This window comes from Cynocephalus volans, chromosome 9 (genome assembly GCF_027409185.1).
Source record: "Cynocephalus volans isolate mCynVol1 chromosome 9, mCynVol1.pri, whole genome shotgun sequence".
Lineage (NCBI taxonomy): Eukaryota > Metazoa > Chordata > Mammalia > Dermoptera > Cynocephalidae > Cynocephalus > Cynocephalus volans.
In genome coordinates, this window is record NC_084468.1 from 64749923 (window position 1) to 64772773 (window position 22851).

Consider the following 22851-nt stretch of genomic DNA (forward strand, 5'->3'; position numbering starts at 1 on the left):
ATTAACATAGCAACCAAACCAGTTGTGCACTTACAATTCTTTAAGCCCAAATCATGATTAAAACTAGTTATTCCAAACAGATAAAATAGCTAATATACCACACATTACTATTAGGGCCTTAAAATTAATTCCGTGTAACCAGAAAGTGTGACCGCATGACAAATCCCACAAAGGTCAAACAGAATATGACATAAAAATGGAACCAAGTCAATAAAAGCAGGTACAACCACAACTAATAGACAAGTCCTTCAACTATAAGCTATTTAGATGAACTAGTCAATTTCCAGACAATGCCTTTTTAAACAAGAAATTAACTTACCTACTTCTAAATTAATGCCTACCAATACCCTAGAATTAGATTTAATTCCCTTTTATCAATACTGTATGTTAGAGTGTAAGGAAAAATATTACACGAAATAAAAAAAATTGAAGGGTTATTAAACCAAATAAAAATATCATGAATCCATTTCTAAATACAGCCTAAAGAAATCAGGAAGATGTTTTAAAGTTTAAATTTTAAAAGCTAAAATTTTTGTTTTATTAAATAGGCAGGGTGGCAAATACAACCTAGTTTCCTACAATTTAAAAAATAACCTCAAAAATACTCAAAACTTAAAAAAGTTACTTAAGATATATAAACAGTTATTTTCCTGGGCAAGAGGCTAGGACCTAATGTAATTTAGGCATGCCTTAAATAAAGTACTCTTCTTCTTTGATGTAAATAGACACACTACCTTCCAACAAGGTGCTAAAGAAATACACAGGTATGCATGAATCACATGGACTATGATGTCCCAACTGTGTGAATTCGAAGCCCAGACCTATTTATATAGCTCTCTAACTGTAGGTGAATTATTCCGGGCCTCAATTTTCTTACCTCTACAATGGGAATAATAGTACCTATCATCACAAGGTGCTTATGAATATTCAATAAGAATGAATATAAAGTGCTTAGCACAATGCCTGGCATGTATTAAAGGCATAGTTAAGTAGTAGCTATTTTAACTTTTAACTATGTAAAATAAATGCAGCCAACTCTCTCAAATAAAATAACAATCCAAAGGTTCCAAATCCAAATCTAATAGGAAATCAAGATTTCAAATGAAAAGCCACAAGTCAATTATCAGGTCTTCAGATGTGTTGAAAAGCACAAACAATATTGGGAAAACTAATTTTCTTCATTTAGATGGAACTCTGGTTTATGATTATTTCCTAAACTAAACTTAAAAAAAAAAAAAAAGCAGGTACCATGGGACTATGTATTCCACTGTTACGTAGCTGACTATAATCCGTACCAATACCAGAATAACAGTATTACTTTCGTAAACCTCAAAGTTTCACTGTTTAGAGAACAAAAGAGATGAATACACTACCATTTTAAATATAAATTTTCTAGTGGAATGAAGTAATTGAAAATGTAGGGTAAAGAATTGACACCCTTTAACTATACCTGTAAACTTAATTAGAATTTAGTTAATTCTAAACTGCATCTAACAAACATCTTATTTTCACATTTTTGAAAGCTCTGAAATGCGTAAGATGACAGACAAAAAGCAGAATACTAGAACAATCAGTTAAGGTGAACACTACAGTCATAAGTTGGTACAGGCTTCAACTGAATGGTGTGAACCACTTACAGACTGAGAGTTGAGGAAGTGCATGTTAGAAAAAAGTTTTCTATTTTTTAAAAACGATTCTTTATAACATCACACTACTTTGTGCCTTTCCAAACTTCTTCCCTAAAATATTTTTGCTAAATAATATTTAAAACTTTTTAAAAAGAACACTTTTTAGTTACTTTAAGAAGCCTTGTAAATGATATTATATATTGGCAAAACCAACTTAATTTGTATTTCACACACCCAAACCCCAAATACCACCTATATAGATGATGAATGGAGATTTGGCATTTAAAGTGGGTGCACTGACATTTAATACAATTTTTTCTATATTTAATCCATGATTTCTGATTGACTCATTTTAAAAAGTATTAAAAAAAAAATAAGCAATTGGCAATGTAACAAGGATACAATCCAATGTGTTCACAGATTGGTTACCTGTGAGACTGGTGCTTTAACATGGGGTGGAATTCCAGAGGAAGAAACAGTACCACTAGGAGGCAGGTTTTTACTGGTCACTGAAGCCCAGGAGAAAGCCTGCAGGAAATGCAACAAACCTAGACTACTAATCATGGAAAACCACCAACATTCCTATAGGGAAACTTCCAAATATATATTTTCTTTTCATTTCTGAACTATTGCTCTATATTGAAGGACTCCTAAAAGTAAGGCACACACACACATGCCAGTCTATGTGCCAGCTTTCAAAATCTCATTATGCAAAATTTATAACTCTGTTCTGTCTGAACTACTAAATAAAACCACAAGCAAGTTCCTATATACTCTAAATGAGTAAGTGGCAAACAAAACTACCAACTAAACATGCTAGAAAAATCTGAACCAATAAAACCAATTTCTTTCCACTTTTGAGGGAAGACAGGGTGTGTGATGCTGTTAAGGGGAAAGGGGAAGGATAGGAAAGAAGAGAGTACTAGCTGGAAACTTTTAACAGACATTCACAAATTGAACAAGGAATCTCCTCCTGTCACTATCCAAATATACTTTAACCTTCCACTTTACAGAAAGATAAAAGAAGCTTTAGGTAGGCTTACATGATACACTATGGGTGTCACTTATCTTTCCAAGACACTTTAATTGGTGTAGAAAGGAAACTGATCCCATTTAAACCACAAGTAACAGGTTATCTCTTCTTTTAATTATAGACTAACTTGCTTAAGAGTTGGCATGACTCCTCCTGGTGCATCTGTGCTTAGAGGATTTAATACAGAATGAAAGAGCAACTGATAGCCCTATACATGGATCCAAATAATTTCATGTATATTACTGAACATTGCATACAGACAAGGATTAATCTTAAGTTATAAATTTCACTCAGGGGTATTTTTTGGGGGGAAAACAAACAACGTATTTTCCTCAGGATAATAAATAACCCCACAGCTGCTTTCATAGACATAAAAAAGTACATCTTACTATTTAAATAATTTAACATAAGAGAACAAAGGTCATGCTTCATTAATGGCACCAAATATGAAAGTGTAATGTTATAGATATAAAGAGTTCCTTTGATCTAACCTTTGGCGGTTCTTGTGGCAGAGAAACAGGTTCTGCAGGAGGAGGAGTAGTAGACTTCTCCTCTAATTCTTCTAAGTTCTTCTCCTCCACTTGTGGTTTCAACTCCTCAGTCTTTGTTTCAGATTCTGGCTCAGGTTCAGGTTCATGAGAGGATTCTTCCAAAGGCTCCTCTATGCCATTACTACAATAAAATATTTAGTTCACTTTTCAGTATGACTAAAACTATCAGTTCAAATAAGATAAATTCAATTTCTCTCCAATTTAATGAGCATAACCAATTATATGCCAGTAACCTGTACTATATCTATAGAGTTTTGAATAAAATTCTAATAAGAACTAGAAGGCAGAAAGGAATAATACTCCTAAGCAGTTCTTTAACCCCATCATTTAAAAACTGGATTACTAATAATGTTTACTTTAGTGCTAACCATAAATCCCATTTTATAAAAATAAAATTTTATAAAAAATAAAATGTCCACTCTCTGGTTGTCCTAAACCCTCTATTATCAGTAAGTAACCACTGTTTTGTTGCAAACCATGTTCAATTTTTGAGTTAAGTAAAAAAATTCTTTCCAAATTTCTTGCCTATATAATACGTACTCAAAACTGGCCTAACAGGTAGTTTTATCAAAAATTTACTTCCAACAGTAAATACAGAAACAAAACCCACCTTCCAACTACATTATAGTTCAGACCAAATTTAACCTTACAAACACTATTCTTACGTCACAGGGTGAGCTTCATAATAACCACTGTTAGCATTTTCCTGCACAGGTTCAGGAGATGGCTGCCTTTCTTCTTGTTCCTCTTCTACTTCATCTTCTGATTCTGACAATACATAATACATTCACATTTTTTTTTAAAGGCTTAATGTAACTTCTAATGTACATATTTTTAATATGTTTAAGAAAGTGGTATGAGAGTCAAGAAAAAATTGGTAAATTTCTTACAAAGACGTTGGACTGCAATATTCTCTGTTCTCTCAAAAAAAAGAGCAAGCAGGATGAAATTTAATATTTATTGTACTTTATTTTTCAAAAGATCTATCTTTAGTAAAAAGAAAAAGGCAGGGGCCGAGCCCGTGGCGCACTCGGGAGAGTGCTGCGCTGGGAGCGCAGCGACGCTCCCACCGCGGGTTCGGATCCTATGTAGGAATGGCCGGTGCACTCACTGGCTGAGTGCCAGTCATGAAAAAAGACAAAAAAAAAAAAAAAAAAAAAAAAAAGAAAAAGAAAAAGGTAGGAAATACCTTTTTTATATTAAAGCCATAATTCAGTTTCTTTTGTCACATCTATTCAAAGGTAATGATAAAGAAAAAAAAGGGAAACCAATGTATATCAAAGGAAGATCAATTAAATAATTATGGTATAGCCACAAAACGAACAGCCAACAAAGATATATTAAGAGGGAAAAAAGCAAGTTCTGAGTCAGCATAATTCCATTTTTATAAAAATGTTGTTAAGTATAAGACCAAAAAAAATTCAATAACAGGCACCAAAGTCTTGGTTATCTTTAGAGGTGAGACTGAGGGGAACCTTTTCAATTTCCATGTCTGATTTTTACATAATTTTACATAATGAACATCTATTTCTTTTATAATAAAAAACAAAGAAAAAAAGAAAAAAAAGGGAGTTTCACCCAGTTACAATAAAGAGGTGAATTCCCATAAGTTTCATACTTATAGAAAGAGTCCTTAAAGAGTACTGACTTTCTATCTTCAAAGGAGCCTCACCTTCATCAAGTTCTGGCTCAGAATCACCAAATACTTCATCTTCATAACGAAACATATCATTGTGAACATAAAACTTATTAGGAACAGACCCCTATAGGAAAATAACAGGCAAATATTCCATAAATACCCATAAGTTTGGTCTTACATTAAAAAAACACAAATTACATAGCACACACAATTTCTATTTTAATACTAGAGAAACAATCTGTACTCAATGTAATATTCCAAAGCTAAACATGCTATATATTAATATAAAGTAAACTAAGAAGTTGACTCAAACAATACTAGAACTGAAGAAGCAACTACTCAATAGAAGAGAATCAGGATCACAGTTGGTTAGAGCACAGTGTTTTAAAACCAAAGTCAAGGGTTTGTCAAAAAAAAAAGAACCAGGAGTAATGAATAAACAGAACTTTTCCAATTTGTCTTCAAAATGTAACCTTTTAAATATACCAATATACTTTTTGTATTATTTCTGCATCTTAATCATCTATTTACACACTTGTACCACTATTTGTCTTTTAATTCCAAATAGTCACAGCACACACGCAAGCTAAAATAAATTATACCAACAGGTTCAACACAAATTTCTCAAAAATAGCAATATGCAAATCTAAACCTATCAGAAGAAACTCTTGGACATTTCAACCAATAACAGCCAATTTAAATCACATTAATGAAAACAAAGTGAAATGAAAACTTACTTCAGGAGCCAGAACAAAGGTTTGCATAAACTTCCTCTCCGGCTGTCCACTGTTAGACAGCAAGCCCATGACCTGGACAACTACTCCATCACTCAAGGTTGCATGAGCATCCACATGACGAATTTTCGTATGACATTCACTGAAGTTCAGAGATAATACTTTGTGGTGTATATCCTTTATTAGGGGAAGAGTGGGGAAAAAATATAAACTATGATACTGCATTATCTACACAATACTATTACCTACCCTCACTGACTTCCTCACAACTCTATTGTTAACTCCTTAATCTTTCTGCCTCATTTGAATCCATTCCACCATGCTATACATCACTGCTAGGGTGATGCTACTATATCATCATTTTCAACATATCATCTCTCTATATCAGAAATCACAATGGCTCTCTGGTATTGTGTAGTAATCTGGGCTTTCTGCAGCTCCCTCCCACTTTTCTGTAATAAGTAGTTATTCTCACAAATTGTGTCAACTGTTCCCTGACCTCACACTTATTTTTACTTTACTATATGTTTGCTGATGCCATTTTTTCCTATTTCCAATTTCTTCTTGTTTGGTAAGGCCAAATCCTATAATTCAGAGTCTAGCTGAGGTCCAACATTCTATACAAAGTTTTCCTTGCCTGTTAATTCCTAAGGAGTATATACTTTTGTGCATTACTGTAATACAGGGTTTTGTCCACATTTGTATTAACTCATACACAACTATTTCATGTATAAAATACATCAAGCATATAATACATCTCATTTTCTCCTTTGCATCCATCCCAATGTAATAACATGTTTCATACAAAAATGGATGTTTAATTAAGACTTCAAAGCACACTTGACAATACTCATAAATAAATTCCAATTACAACTAATGAGCATATTGAAGAAGTTGTCCATGGGCACGTTATTTTTGAAATTTCTAAAATATATATGAAATTGATACTTACATTTTGGCCATAAACAGCTTCCTGGGGCTTTCCACTAGCATCTACTCCACCATGAACATAGGAAGAATTCCTGCCATAAAACCTGCAAAACCACCATCGATAATTAGTGATTAACACTGAAATGTCAAAAGAAATCTCAGAGGCAGGACAGTTCTGATGTCAGACAGACTAGTGGCTCTGTCACTAATTAGTTATGTAATCCTGGGCAAATTACCTAAGGTCTTAAGGTTCAATTTCCTTGGTTAAAAAACTGGGAATCAGATTTAACACTAGTGTTCCATTTAACACTATTCACAGCTCCAAATGATTACTAATTCTAAAGGCTTAGATTAAAACAGCTTAGATTTAAAATAACTGAAATAAATCAGAGACTAAGTCAAAAATCTACAATTACTTCAGCATTAATTTCTTGCTAATATTTTTATGCTGCTCTTAAATATATGATAAATTAGTCTTTCTCTGGCATTACCTAAAGCAGTTAGAACTAACATCTTTCTAAATTAAGGTTACCAAAGGTGCAAAGTTAATTTTTTCACAAAGAAAATTCAGCTCCTATTGTAATAAATACAGCTTCCTCCATGTCAAGCAATGTTCTCAGTGTATTATATATTGATTCATTTAACCTTCCTAACAACTTCATGAAATAAGCACTATTATCTAAACAAGCAAACTGAGGTACAGAAAAGAGGTTAAATTAACTCCCCAAAAGTCATACACCTATCAAGTAGGACAGCTAAGACAAGAACCCAAAATGTCTGGATCCAGATTTTAATCTGTACCCTATAATGTATCCTTTAATTTACACTATTTCCTTATGTTCTATTGACATTATTTTTCTAGAGAACAATTTGGCAGAGTGTATGCAAGTATAAAAAGCCTCAGAAATGATCATACCTTTGATGCAACAATTCTTATAGGAACTTATTCTAAGAAGATAACTAACAAGATACTCAAAATACATGTTTAAGGATATTCATTACAGTGTTGTTTATAACAAGTAAAAAATTATAATCATTAAGAAAGAAACTGATTACATAAGCTAGGTATAAAACAGAAGTCTGTGCTTGTACTTAATTAACATGATGGTGTAGAGCTTTGTTGTTTTAAATGTTGTTTTTTGGTCACTTTATTCCAGTAGAGTAGTTGGGCTCTGTAGTCAGAAGTAGGCCTGAATACTTGCTATGGCAGCTCACTTACTTATTGAATGTTCTTGGATGAATTACGAATCTCCTTACTAATCAGGAGTGATGCTGGATGAATTACTAGTCTCAGCTGTCCAATATGTAAAGTGAGACAATAAAAGTACCTATGCTTTATAATACTGTCATAGGGATTATATTTTACATATATGTAGAGTACTTAGAAAAGAAAGAAAATATATGTAGAGTACTTAGAAAGAAAGCCTAGCAAATGGTAAGTATAAAAATTACTTCTAGAATAAGGCAGAGAATGTATATGTTTAACAGTGCAGGACAATTGCAAAATCTAACTTTAGAATGCTAATTAAGAAGACCTACAAATAAAGAAATGTAAGTCTTTTTAACAGCTTTTCCCACTTGAATTGGCAATGATATATTTATCCTTAACTCACTTGGCTAGTTTGTTCTACAACAAATACTTATAAAGCCTAATTCTCCCCCCACTTTTTCTTTATTGAATCAAAATTGATTATACATATTTTGGGGATTCAATGTTGATGTATGGTGATCAAATCAATATTATTAGCACATATATTATTATAAATCGTACTTATTCTTAATTCCTCTTATACAATCTCTCCCCATTCCCCTTTCCCACCCATCCCGCATCTCTGATAACCCCAGATTTCTTCTCTCCTTCTGAAAGAGTAAAGGTTACTCTACTGATTTGTTGCCTAGATAATCTGTCTGGTACTCAGAGGTGTGTTTAGGTCCCCCACTATTATCGTAGAGCAGATGCTTCTTCTATTACTCTGGAAATGGGATAAAGACTAACTCTTTTTGGCAGCTGGCCTATACAGGAATCAAACCCTGGACCTTGGTGTTATATCAGCATCGCACTCTAACCAACTGAGCTAATCAGCTAGCTGAAAAAGCCTAATTCTTATAGCAGTCTCACCTTTCACTTGCTAAGATACACTAAGAACATAATTTAATAAATACTACCCATAATATAAATCAATTTTATTTCAATCTCTGGAAGAAATAACCTTACCGATGTCCAGCTCTTGCCAAAATAGTAAACAAAGCTACTGTTGCTGTTTTACCAAAGAACACTATTTTGCAGATTAGAAAAATACAAAATTTCAAAAGTATAATCATTTAACTGATTCATTTCCCAACACTGTTCGGGAAAACTTAAAAAGGTGATTTAAACTGTTGACTTCAAATTGCACATTAGATAACAGGTTGAACTTTCAGGAGAGAACAAAACTGGTTACTACAGATGGGGGAGGGGGAGGGGCTTGGCAGGAAATAGGTTAATGGACACAAAGAATGCTTATGCTTTGTAATGATGAATATGTTAATTATCCTGATTTGATCATCACATATTGTCAATACACAAGTACTGATATTCAATTCTGTACCCCACAGCATGTATAATCAATTACGTTCCAATAAAACAAAAAACCAAATTGCATACTGGAACCCATTACTTGGTCAAGCCCTAGGTTTTTTTTTTTAATGAAATATAAAATACCAGAGTATACATAAGTGTGTATGTGTACACAGATATGAACGTAATAGGATATGATGTGAAGTTTTTCTTACTGTGGGGTTGTAGTCTTGGAAAACACCGGTTTTAGCCATCTGGTTAAAATATTAGACATAGTTTTAGAGATGACTGTCAGGTTATGAGGAGTTAGGAAAGGCAAAATATATGTAGTCATACCCAAGAAAATAAAACTAAATAAAAATACTAAATAATCCGTTTAAAATTTACCTGTGCAAATATTCTGGAGCTTTATTCAGCAAAGTATAATATTGCCTCACAAACTCCCGCCCTACAAGCAGCGGACTGGGCTTCTCCATAACCATTTCTTTGCTGCACAATGTCAAATGCTAAAGGAGCAAACATAAGAATAGTTACTATTAAAAAGTCATCTTTGTAAGTACGATGAAATAAATTCTCTTAGCAATACAAATGGGAATAAAGAAAATTAAGACGATTTATTAAATAATTTATAACAGCAAAACAATAGCTCCCAACAACTACTGGTAACCTCCAATGTTTGCCTCTCCTTCTACTTTTTCATTTTCCTACCCCTCAGCACCAGGGGAAACAGCACTCTTGTTCTTTCTTATTCCCAAAAGAGTTCAGTGCTGCTTTAGACAAAGTACACCATAGCTAAGTCTTTCTATTCACATTACCTTCTTCCTTTGAGGATCATAATCTCCTACATTCCTGGATTCCAACGGTTTTATTTTGGAAAACTAGGCAGAGGGTACAAGTCAGGAGTTAAGAGATTACAATCTTCATGGGAAAGCACTGTAACTTGTCTCTTTGTATTCTCTCTCCCTCTGGGAATTAACTTCACTGTTTTCAAAATGGTAATAATGATTAATAACCAGCTCTAACCTCAACACTCAGAGATCATCATTTTTACATTTGGTGTATGTCTTTCCATTCATTCTTTCCGTTAAGTAAGCATCTAACTAAATGAGGTACAGTTTATGGTAAATGAGATACACTGGTAAACAAGACAGTCTCTAGACTTCAAGGTTTATAGTTTGTCAAGAAATATAAATAAGCAAACTGGAAACTCAACAGAATGGGTTAGGTGTGATGATAAAGTACTTCTAAGTTGAAATCTCCAAAGGTTACAGCACCCAGAGTAGACAAAATTATAACGACTTTAGAAATTAGGGAGTATAAGGGAGAAAAAAGTATGAAAATTTGTATATGACGTATTTTTTCAAAATATCAAATATAATCAAGCATCCTGTCTTATTACACTTAAAAGTACTGAAAAAATAATCACAATATCTATGTGCGTGTCTATTGGGCAAATCATGATGCAGTTTAAATTCCTATTTAACAAATTTCAATATAGGATTCCTTTAAACTTTAAAAAAAAATAAAAAATAAAAAATAAAAAATAAAATTAAAAAAAAAACAGCCAAAGAGCCATCATATACATTACAATTCTGATGCTCTTTTTAATAAAAATCACATACCAACTATAGTGGAGCCTACAGATAAACTGTAGTTGTACACAATTCTAGTGACCCCCAATTCAACTTTTACATTATGTTCTATTAGATTCCTTGTTTCTCCCTTTGCCAGCTGTCCTTATAAAATTCTCAAACTCAATCTAAAAAAAATCCTCAAATGTTTAAATTTTTAAGTAATGCCTCACTTGCTCTCAGAAATAGCTAATTCACAAAGCAAAGCCAAATACTGCCATTTCAAATGCAAACATGAAACTCCCAATAAGATTAACCACCCAAATGCATAAAAAGACTCTCATTTGTTATATTTAAAGTTACAAAGCTAAGCAACGTATTTTTATTTTGAATGATGTGGGAGGGTGAAGAATGGTAGACTGATCTAGTAAACTTTTGTAAGATAACTAAAATGTGGAAATTATACATATTTAAATACTGTAACTAACAATTGATGTTAAAATAATACTAAGACATGGAAAGATACTAAATTACCCTCTGAATAAAATAATTACCGACAAAATAATTCGTCAAATTGCTAGTGAAAGAAATGCTATTAGGAATCATTTCTGGGTTTAGGAATTATCATTTTTTCTTCTCTCTCCTCTGTATTTCCAAGTTTTCTCCAGTAACACTGTTGTCATTTATCCCAAACTTCACATCACATTCATGAAGTACATATTCACCTACCACTTTTATGAATTACATACCTGGTTCTTTCACAAACTAAAATTAAAAGGTACAGAATATACATATCAATATCAAAGAAAGTACAAAATACACTAAATATTCATTTTAACAAAGTTCAAGAAAGGGTTCAAATTGCCCACTATCTATACAGTCACTAAAGTATGAAGGCCATGATATCATTGATTTAAAGAGACAAAGAAAGGCAGTAGAGAAAACTAATACTTGATTTACCATTATGGAATAAATTATTAGTTATCATAATTTATTCAAAAGAGGCAACGTGAAATGTGAACTTGGGTCAATGAGTTAAGGCAATGCTAATCTGGTAAAACCTAAACAAATAGCCATTTATAAGAGGTTATCAAGAATCTTTTTTTTAAGGTGTGGAGGAGGCTCCCAAAGGGGACTGTAAAACAAAATGAAAACGCTACTCAGAGAATGGTATTTCAATAAATTATACCTACAGATCAGCAGCAACTTTACCATAACTCTGATTTCAAGTGACTCAGAATTTAGAAAGCCAAAATATAACTGACGGAAGTCAATCAGAAAGTGAAGTGGGCGGGGGGGGGGGGGGGAATCCTCACTACTTGCTAGTGACAGGCTAATTTATGTACTCTTCACAAACAATATGCCATCTCACCCACCTTCCAATTCTTTCCCATCCTAGAGTAAGGATATTAATAGCTCAGTAAACAAGGAAGGACATCAAAGCAGCATTTGGGACAGGTTATAGATGAACCACCAAACAAGGTAGTTTTAGTAGTTGTAGGAAATAAGACTTGGAAAACTGAGTAAATATAAAATTTGTGCTTATAATTCATGCACAGCCAATGTATATAAAAAGGTTGAGAGAGGGAAAAAAAGGGCAAATTACACATTCAAAATAAACGTGATTACAAGAAAAATTATGCCATTTTTATTCTTCACAGCAAAGTACCCAACTCACAGGTAAACAATTTCTAGATGAGTCCTTCCATTTCTTAAAAAAAAGAAGTTACCAAAACAAAACTCTGAACACGGGAGTGAGAAAGATGTTTTAAATATCTACAGCCCTGAAATAGTCATGACCTTTCCAGACCTCAATTTCATAATTTACAAATTGAAAAGAGATCTCTAGTCAAGCCTATGAGCCTATACAGTTCTACAAGATAGCCAAGATTAAAGGGTATTTTTGTACAAAAAGAATCTTCAGATTATTAGCCTCTAGCACCTTCAAAGATAGGAGCAACGATCACCTACCATCTCTACAGAAAAAGTGAAATTCCACGTAGCAGGGTACTTCAAAAAGTTCATCGAAAAATAGAATTGAAAGGTATTATGAATCTTTGTACAAACTTTTTGAAGCACCCTTAGTATCAAACCCCCCTTCTTCCCAGTGACACCAGAAAGTGGGTAGAGATTGCTATCATGCAGGAATGCACAAAGTAAATTTTTCTCTGGCACATTAGCTCTACGCAGACAGACAAGTGCTCTCATAAACAAATCTTTTACTTGCCAATTAAAAATAAAAAGATCACCAATATTATTCATCCAGAACCCCACATGATTATATCTGACTTCCCTCCCTCTATTTACAGTGCCTCAAGTACTTTAGAGATAGGTATGCTACTCTGCAACTCTGCTCACCCCACCTAAAATCCCTATGCAACTTCGTCAACATCCTTTTTTATTTTATTCCTGTTTTATTTGCCTAAGAATAATTCCTTAAGCAGATCTACTCTAGCTCACCGGAAACTGCTCTATATCAATTGTCACTATCTTTTCTGAATCAACACCCATGGAGGGGGGAGTGGAGAAGAGGAAGAAATAAGACCTAAGAACAAATAAAACAGAAAAGAAAGTCACACTTTGTAGGGTTTCATATCCTACAATATGCTTAGATTTCCTCAATTTCAAAATGACTTTTTGAAAACATATAAACCGAAGTTATCACCTTCTTTTCCTCCCTTGACTAAAACTTCAGCTTAGAAATACTTAGGTTTTTTGTTTACTTTTTTTAGTTCAATGAATCACTAGTATAATGGGGCTGCCTCCAAATCAAACAATCTCAGGCTACATTAATATGAATGTAATGTCCAAAACAAGTTGTCAGTTCTGAATGAGTATAGTGAAAAGAAATTACAGGAAGGTAGATTTGTGTTCAATATAATGCAAGAATAAACAGTTGTTCAAATGTCAAATAGAGCTACTTCATAAGAAGCCAGTCACTGCAGGTGTTCCAGAGACTAATTGAACAATTTAGCAGAAATATAGCAAAAGAATCATACTGTTGGAATGAGATGGGAACTAAAACCACATGGGCTCTACAAGACTTTAAAAGTACACAGTTTTTTCTTCTCGGCATGCATTTCTCTGAATTCCCTCCTTTCCCACAGTTATTTGATATTCTGAACATTGGTTAGGGGGCAAGATGACATTATTTACATGGATGTGAAGTTGTTTTTCAGTCAGCATGGAGCTGCAGGCTTGCACATAACTATCCAGATCCTGGGAAACAAAGACATCAGTAAAGCTACGCTGATTCCACCCCTCCAGTAGGACCCTGAGACAACAGGAAGGAGGGGAGCAGGAACCAGAGGGAGCCTTGGTGAGACCTTGCACCTGTTTCCTTTGCATGGAGTCCCCATGGCTCACGTCTCCCTCCCTCCTGCTTTTCATTTTCCATGTACCCTTCTCCTTCAACCCCCTCTTTTAAAACCCCTCCATAAACTTTAACTGTGCTGTCAACTTTGGAAAAAGTATCCCAGTCTACCTTGTTGAGTTGGCATTGTACAGAAGTTAACAGCCATACTGATCTAGAAACATTAAACTTAATTTTTGTTCATTTGTACAGGGGCAACACACTGTATTAAATATGTAAGGTCTTATATACATGGGTTTAATTACAGAAACTAATAAAGTATTCTCTAAATTTTAAAAAAATTAAAAAGTTTAAAAAAATAATAAAACTTCATAAATCTGACTCTTGGAGATGGCTTTAGTCTGACCATTCTCCTTCAGGTTTATGGAGTAAAAATCTCTCCTTGGGTCACCAGTATTCCCAAATAAAAGCTGACTTCCATTTTCACGAACATTTGACTCTTGAGCAGTTTGTTTTTGAAAGGGGGCAGGCAGCTAGACTTGTGCCAAAAACTATGTACAAAAAAGTGAGAGTATGTCACTCCAGTGCAGATTCTAGAAGTCTGTTAACAAAACCAGGCCTTCTGACTTCTGCTCCAATACTAATTCTACATCCTCCTCTCTGTAATGATTGAAACCCTATCTATGCATTCATCTGGGCCCAGTTAGAATACTGCCCCCTGATAATCTTTCCTTATTCCTCAAAAGAAATCTGAATCTTTCCTCTCAACTCTCAAAGTATTTTGGGCCTTTATCACAGACGTTATTAATCATATTTTACCCTAAGTTAGTAATTGTGCACCTGCTGTCTTAGTCTTCCCTCCTCTCTTTCTTTCACTCCCCTCTCAAATATCATAACTGAGCTCTGCCTTGAATACAATTCTCTGGAAAACTCACAATTCTTGTCAACAATCCAATGACTTCTTAGTCCTCCACCTGTCTGTTTTATCACTGTCGACCACCTCCTAACTCTCTGAGAGTTATATAAGGCAACTTTCCTACCAAAATGCGGAAGTCCTCAAAGTTCTGTCCTCTAACCTGACAATTTCAGATATTCTAATGGTATCACTTCTCATGTCTACCTAAATTTATATCCAGTCTCTACCATAAATTCAAATTTACATTTCTAACCACTTGCTGAATACCCACACATGACCTCATAGGTAACCCAATTACTGCGGTTTGAATGTTTGTCCCCTCTAAAGTTCATGTTGAAGTTTAATCTTCAATATGGTATCTGAAAGGTGGGACCTTTAAAAGGTGATTGGATAGTGAGGGCATGTCCATTCTTGGATTAAAGGGTTATCATGGGAGTAGACTGGTAGCTTTATAAGGAAAGGAAGAGAGCTTGTTAGCACACTCAGCCCTCTGGCCATGTGATGCCCTGCACCACCTAGGGACTTTGTAGATAGAGAGTCCCCCAAGAAGAAAGCCCGCACCAGATGCACCTCCTTGATTTTGGACTTCCCAACCTCCCAAACTGTAAGAAGTGAATTCCTTTTTCTTTTAAATAAATTACTCAGTTTCAAGTATTCTGTTACAAGCAACAGAAAACTGACTAAGACACCCTGTACAAAGAAAGCTATTTCCTTATGTCTGTTAATGGTGTCCATTCTTCTTGGCTGGAAAGATCAGTCCTAGTGACTTGCCCCCTTTAAGGCCTGCCATTCAAACTGTGAAATCCTGACAACTAAAGTCTCTTGCAATTTGTCCCCTCCTTTTCATTTCCATTGAATCAGACCTTTTAGTTCTTCCTCAAGTCTTCCAACCTCCTATATCATGTGTAGTACATACATCGCATAATCAACCTTTCAAATTTATTCCCCACTACACTTCTCACACCTGTAACAAATTCTATACTTTATGAATATTATATCACCGTGCACTTAAAAAATTAGCTCACAAATGGAACACAGACCTTAATGTAAAACCTAAAACTCTAGGCTTCTAGAAGATAACACAGGAGAAAATCTTTGTGATCTTGTGTTAAGCAAAGATTTTAGATAAGACACAAAAAGCACAAATAAAAAACTGATGAATTGGATTTCATCAAAACTTAAAATTTCTACTCAAAGACATCACTAAGAAAACAAAAAGACAAGTCAGAAAATTTGTACAATATGTATATGATAAAAGACTTGTACCCAGGATATATAAAGAACTCTCACTTAAGAAAACAAAGAATCCAATTAAAAAATGAGCAAAAGATTTGAATATATACTTCACCAAGACATGCAGGTGGCAAATAAACACAGGAAAAAATGATCAATATCACTAATCATTAGAAAAACGCAAATTAAAACCACAATGATATAAAACTACACACCTATAATAGTTAACACAAAAAATCTAAAACACCAGCGTGCTTGCAAGGATGTCAAGAAGTTGGTAGGAACCAAAAAAAAGGGTACATACTGGAAAACAGTATGGCGGTGTCTTATAAAATTAAACATATACAACCCAAATCACCTAGCAATCCCATGCCTACCGAGCAATGAAAGCATTATGTCCACACAAAGAACTATATGTTGTTTACAGAAGCTTTATCAACAAATACCCCCAAACTGGAAACAATCCAAATGTCCATTAGCCAGGTGAAAGAATAAACACAACTGTGGTAAATCCATAAAATTAAACATTACTCAACAATAAAACTATGATAAATGCAACAACATGAACAAGTTTCAAAGGCATCACATTCTAAACTAAAGAAGTCAGACACAAAAGGCTAATAATACTTAGGATTCTACTGATATGACATTCTGTAAAAAGCAAAACCACAGGGACAAATCAGATCAGGGGGGCTGAAGGTAAAAGGAAGGAAATTACCATAAAGGGGTATGAGGAATAACTACCAGGGGTATGAAGGAACTTCTGAGGTGATGGAGATTTAACGTTTATGGAGATTCTACTGTATATTAAGTATTTGTAAGAGAAACATGGTACCCTGTAATTAACAATATTCAATAGTCTAAAAAAGGGCAGTTTATTCAAATATACCACTTTTTACCTATTTAAGAAAAATGAGCTCTTTCACATACAGTGTTGGCAGACATATAAATTGTTACAACCTTTGAAGACTGTCATTTGGCAGTTTTATCAAATTAATACTGATACCATGCACTCACTAAAAATATGAAAAAATAGGAATTATAAATGTAGATGAACATCTACAAAAGTTAAGCAATAATCTCAAATTATGGAATGTTTTACAAATCTCATCTTTTGAAAAAAAGCATGATACTGAAACAAACACTTGAGTTATAGTTCTAGGGAAAAAAGGGGTACATAAACTCTTACTCTATGACTATTGTCTGTATGTTACAAAGAAAATATTAACGTAATTTTTAAAACCATATTTTTCAATTTCCATTCAGTTTCTGAGAACCATTTAATACATACATGGTACTGGTTAGAAAACATGGCTCTAGAATACACATTTTAAAAAGTGTGAAAATTTATTTAGCACTACTAGTAAAACTAAAAAGTAATCACTGCCATTTGCCTACATTACTGACAGTATCTCTGAAAAACAAGGTCCAGGGTTTGATCCCTGTATGGGACAGCTGCCAAAAAATAAATAAATTAATTTAATTTAATTAAAAAATATATATATAATTTAAAAGATAAAGTGTGAGCATGCTTAAATATTACCAACTAGTTGAAGACAGGATTGATGAGGTTGAGTAGGGGAACAAACTAGTAAAAAAAACCAAGCTAGAATTTAAAATGATCAGCTATGAACTGAAAGAGTAATAAAGGAAAACTTATTGCCTAGATCCTAATACACGCTCTCCAACTGTAACATTTCTTAGAGATAAACTTTGAAAGATTAGTTGATGGTTCATGTGCAGTCATTAAAATATTGTCACAGATCACAAAATCTAAAACATTGAAAAACACAATAAAATTTACAAATAACTATGATTTCACTAATGTAAAAGCAATGTACACATTTAGGCAAAAAAAAAGAATTAACTTTTAAATCCACTATAGATAGCAAAATAATTATCAGAGCAGATTAAAATAGAAGAGACAAGGTAATCCAAGCAAAATAATTTTGTATTACGTTAATTCTCATTAATCTCAGGGATCTCTGAAATGGCATCTCTCCCCCCTCTTATTAAAAGAACTTCTCCATTACTCATATAGCAATAAAATGGCTAAATCTACAGGAAAAGTTTAAAAATGAACACTGCTAAGAAGAAACCATGCCATCCTATTTAAGAAAAAAAAAAAAAAAGTCAGGAAACCAAAACAAAATAGGAAAGTAATTTTGTGGCCCCAGAGTTTTATGTACTACATCTTCTTATAAAAAGAATAAGACTTCTAATAACAGAATACAGTTCTCTGTACCAGAAACTCTTACCAAAGGACATGTCTGTGCTAGGACACAGCTCATCTCCACTATAGGATACTGGAGCCCCTCACTCATAGCTGGGCTTACACTAGTCAGGCCCAGGCCTACTCTCATTAAGCCACAAACTAGACTCATTTTCAACTGCTAACTCCATATTAACATTGGAGCTTTCCAAAATTCCAGATGGTCTTTGTTTAAAGTGACTTTAACAAAACAGCACTATACCTTTTGAGAGCAGTGACCTTCAATTGATGTGGCAGACAACAGACTGAAAGCTTCACAAACAAGATATAAGAACCATAGTGGTAGAAATAAATAACAAAAGGAATTATGGACTAATCCTAGTCTTTTCTCAGGCCCCAAAGGTAAGTAGGCAAGTTCTGAAGTTCAGAAGCTATTAAAATTGACCAAGCATTAAGAAGAGGAAATGCTGTCCCACAAAAATAAAAGCATGTATTTATCTTATGCTTTAAAGTTTCACAACTTACATGTTCCTTTATCTCCTTGAAATAGGGTACTAGTTTCATTTACAGAAAAGGAAACCGATGTTTAGAGAACCTGAGGAAAAAGAGTTCACGATCTCTCAGTTATACTTATAAGAGGATTTGAAACCACGTCTCCTGCCTCCAGTGATGTTTTAATTACACCTGGTTAAGAGCAACTGCTTTGGAAGAGCAGCCAAGGAACCAAGAATACAACAAATTAATTTTTAAAATCCTACTGTTAGCTTATTTGAAACTGCTGGGAGGAATAAAAAGCAAAGAAATATAAAAGGACAGTCACAAAAGCAAATCAAAAAGAGTTATTTCCAACACGGGGTATCAAAGTAGGGTAAAATACCCAGAAATTAAAAGATAAAAACAGGCTGAGACATAACAGTCAAGAAACTGATTCTATTGCTTCTGAAGCCAGGCTAGGGGTTCTGGGAGAAAAACCAATTTGTTCTTTCAGCTATTAAACAAGTGTCTACCAGTGGTGAGTAACTAGGACATGTATGTCGATTAAATTCTACAGAATTTAAGTTCAGAAGCAACCCTTAAGCTTGTGCCTTTCAAAATCAGCATTGAAAAGAGGTCATTCACCGTCTTCATACCCACTCAACATAAAATATGTGGGGAAAAAAGTCTTTTTAAAGCAACCTAGAAAAGATTTTCCGATCCTGATGGGTAATAAACAGCAATAATTCTACAGGATAAGGAAGCTGTTAAGAATATACACTATTAGTTTTGCAAACTGTTAGTAACTGATATTCAATTTTTGATATTTCATAAGTCAAATATGGATAATGAATATTTCCGGCTACCAACAGTGCCAACTAACTCTTCCTTCAAACCAGGAGTTAGTTGCCTGCTGACCGGTCAACTGCTCAGCTGCTAACTGAATACACAGTTAAGCTAGTAAGTTAGTCTATCAAATTATACAATGACTTGTTTTCTTCTTTACCCTTCTACTTCTGATCCCCACCCACTCCACAAGCATTCTGGTTCATTCCACACTTGATGTTCTTCTTGATGCTTGTTTACCATTACTGATACTTCAACTCTGAAAATTCAACCTGAACCATAACACCTCTTAGACAGTAACCAATCCATTCGAGATCCTTATCCTCCCTAAAATTCCGTGATAGCTTTTCAGAACTAAACAGCTTGTAGAGATTAAATCATAACACGACACTCATGACTAATCCTAAAAGGTAAGGAAAAGGTAAGATAATATCACCAAAGAAACAGTACCATCCTAAGAGATTCAAACTATTCATACCTTCTGTTTTTCAAGACCAGGAACCTTGGATATCAAAAGGACCACCGGATACCAACAGGGCCAAACAGTTTACTCAGAAACTGTTAACATGCCTAAGGCTATATTAACTGCCAAATATGGAGCTGGAAAACGAACTGCCATCATCTTCCGCTCTAGCGTATGAAGCTCCCCTAACTGCAATTAATGGATCTTAGATCCAGGTATTGCAATGCTAACGTTTGAAAGAATAGTACGAGGTATGGAGCCTGAAACCTAAACTCAGTGTCTTAACCCAAATTAATACCACAACTATCATAACAGGCGAAAAAGAGGGGGACAACTTCGCTATCCCAGCTTCGGTACATGTGCTTTTAAGAGGGCAAAAAATCCGTTAAAAAATTAGGTTTACCTTAGGGGAAAAAATTGATACAACTGTAGACGCAAATTTATATACACCCCAAAGCGGCACAGGGCTTTCTTAAGAAATCTGATTTTGGAGACGCAGGGAAAATTCAATCAAATTAGACTAACAAAATCAACACAATCTAAGGAGGCGTATATGCCTCTGTCCCTGCCTCCACCCACCCCCCCCCCCAAAAAAGTGGGGGAAGAGACAGAATCCCCTTCCCCAAAGCTCTCGAACACTTTTTCTATTCCTGGGTCAATAAGGGATCGTCAGCATAAAAAGGAGACGAAGAAGGCGCACATTATAGCCCTGGCACCCGAACACTTTCGGATAAACCCGAAAGGGGGGCGGGTGGTCAAAGACGCTGCAACACTAGGCGCTGGGTGAGCGAAGCGGCGCCTTCCTTCAAACGCGGATTCTGTTTCCGTGCGCAGAAATGGTGCCCGGAGGCCGCTACTTTCGCATCTGCGTCGCTTCTGCCTCCGCCGACACAACCTCTTTTCCCCTCCCCCACGGGCGGGGCGGCCATAGCCTGCCTCCCCACTCTCAAGGAACCGGGAATAAGAGCCGCAAACGAGGCGGAGACCAGGCTAATGGACTCCCCACCTTAAAACGTCCTCTCCAGAAAGCCCACTCCCCGACTGCCCACGTCAAGCCTCCATCAGCGCGCCTTCGGAAGACGCTGCGTCCCCCTTCCCACCTCATCCCCAACAAACCCCAGCCCCACCTGTGCCCTCCGAGCCCTCCGTCCGCACGACGCGCGCTGGTCACCTCCCTTCCCACGCGGCCTCCCAGCCCTCACCTGAGGGGAAAGTCTCGGCTTCTCTCAAGCACACACGGCAGGGTAGGCAGCCGGCAAGAACAATGTGTCTCTGCCGCGACACCTCCGACACCGGGGCCCAAGCACAGGACGGTTGCCTCGAGCCGCGGAGCGCGAAGGGAATGTCCCCTTCCGACCACCACACAGAACTCCCCTCCCGGCCCCCGTACGCACCTCCAACCAACAGCGGCGGCGAGTACGTCGCGCGGAGGTCAGCGGGAGAGTCACCGAGGATCGGTTACAGCGGATTCTTCTCGCTCGTCTCCCCCTCCCTCCGACAAACCTGAAACCTCGGAAGCCGAAGAGCCACAAGCTCGTTTCCCTCACAACCACCTATTCCCGGGCGCCTGAGGCTGCGGCGAGCGACAAGGAACACGGACGTCCCGCCCCCTTTGCCACCGCCACCTCTTATTGTTTTACCCCTGCTGAAAGGGCCAGGGAACCCCCAGCACAACGCCAGCCAATCGCGCTTCTTTTTCGCAAGCCAGACCCATCCTTCTCGCGTCCCTCTGCGGAGCACGCGCAGTACGTCGCCGCGCTCGCGTACAGTCGCGCCCGGAAACCCGGGGAACCGGAACCGGCCTAAAGCCGGGGCTAGAGGCCGCTGATTTGACGTCACAAGAGGGCTGCCTCTCTCCTTCCCCGAGGCTTTGGTCTCGCTGCCTTTCTTGCAAATCGTGCGACCAGAAGTCAGCTGGCTGCAACACAGGGTCTACTGCGGGCTGCTATTCCTGGTCCCTTTTGATTGTTAATGTTTAGAGGGAGGGAATTTAGTAATCTTTCTGAACTAAGTAGATGAGCAAAAAATGCAGCGGCGGTTTCAGCAGTGTGCACACTAAACTCACCTATAGTGTTTATTAACCCGTTCTAGGAATGGAGGTTTTAAGCCTTACCGAGGTCATAGTCATCCTAACAGTCCAAAGCAATTTATATTTCAGGCATACTGAGTGCTAAACCCTGCTGTACCGGAAAAATATGGTGTGAGCTCTACAGAGGGAAAAAGACTTTCTTTGTGTGCTCCTTATTTATTAAACATTGCTAAATACATACTAAGCATTTTGCATAATAAAACTAAAAGGCTTGAAGTCCCAGTAAATATCAGTCCTGTCCTAGATGTAGGCCCAGACTTGCCCCTGGGGCATAGCTGTGGAAGACGGACCCATGACCTTGATTAATGGAAAAAGCCATATTTCTGTAGTCAAGGAAGCCACTTTGTGCCTTAGATAACTTTTGCATCTTAGAGTAATTTTAAGGTATTTTACACATGGGAAAACAGGCTCACAGAGGCAATGACAACATTTATGCCTCCGAAATCTACATTGTATTTACCTTAGACTGCTTAATCATTTTGTTATATGCAAAATAAAAGGACAGACCATTACTTTTATGAAATGAACCTGAGATTTTTTTTCTTTAAAGTATCATAATACATTACATGCAGACTGCCCTTTTAAGTCAAACGCTTATGTACCAGGCACTCTTCTAATCACTTTATGTAATCGTATAAGCCTCACAATAACCCCATGAAGTA

At 36.0% G+C, this 22851-nt stretch overlaps 1 protein-coding gene across 6 annotated transcripts in view; it reads right to left on the bottom strand.

Annotated features, from left to right (window-relative positions):
* The window catches only part of G3BP2 (G3BP stress granule assembly factor 2), a 71312-nt gene that overhangs the window by 7471 nt on the left and 40990 nt on the right, over nucleotides 1-22851 (bottom strand). For 3 of the 6 annotated variants that reach the window (XM_063108701.1, XM_063108700.1, XM_063108698.1), the window contains 7 exons: nucleotides 9460-9578; nucleotides 6538-6619; nucleotides 5589-5762; nucleotides 4885-4975; nucleotides 3878-3980; nucleotides 3153-3333; nucleotides 2058-2156 (listed from right to left, as the gene is read on the bottom strand). In XM_063108701.1, coding sequence (XP_062964771.1) covers nucleotides 2058-2156; nucleotides 3153-3333; nucleotides 3878-3980; nucleotides 4885-4975; nucleotides 5589-5762; nucleotides 6538-6619; nucleotides 9460-9554 — 825 coding nt within the window. In that variant the 5' untranslated portion in view covers nucleotides 9555-9578. Of the gene's footprint in view, nucleotides 1-2057; nucleotides 2157-3152; nucleotides 3334-3877; nucleotides 3981-4884; nucleotides 4976-5588; nucleotides 5763-6537; nucleotides 6620-9459; nucleotides 9579-21302; nucleotides 21395-21494; nucleotides 21707-22851 lie in introns of those variants that run through there. The other 3 variants (XM_063108699.1, XM_063108702.1, XM_063108704.1) reach the window with 3 other exon arrangements.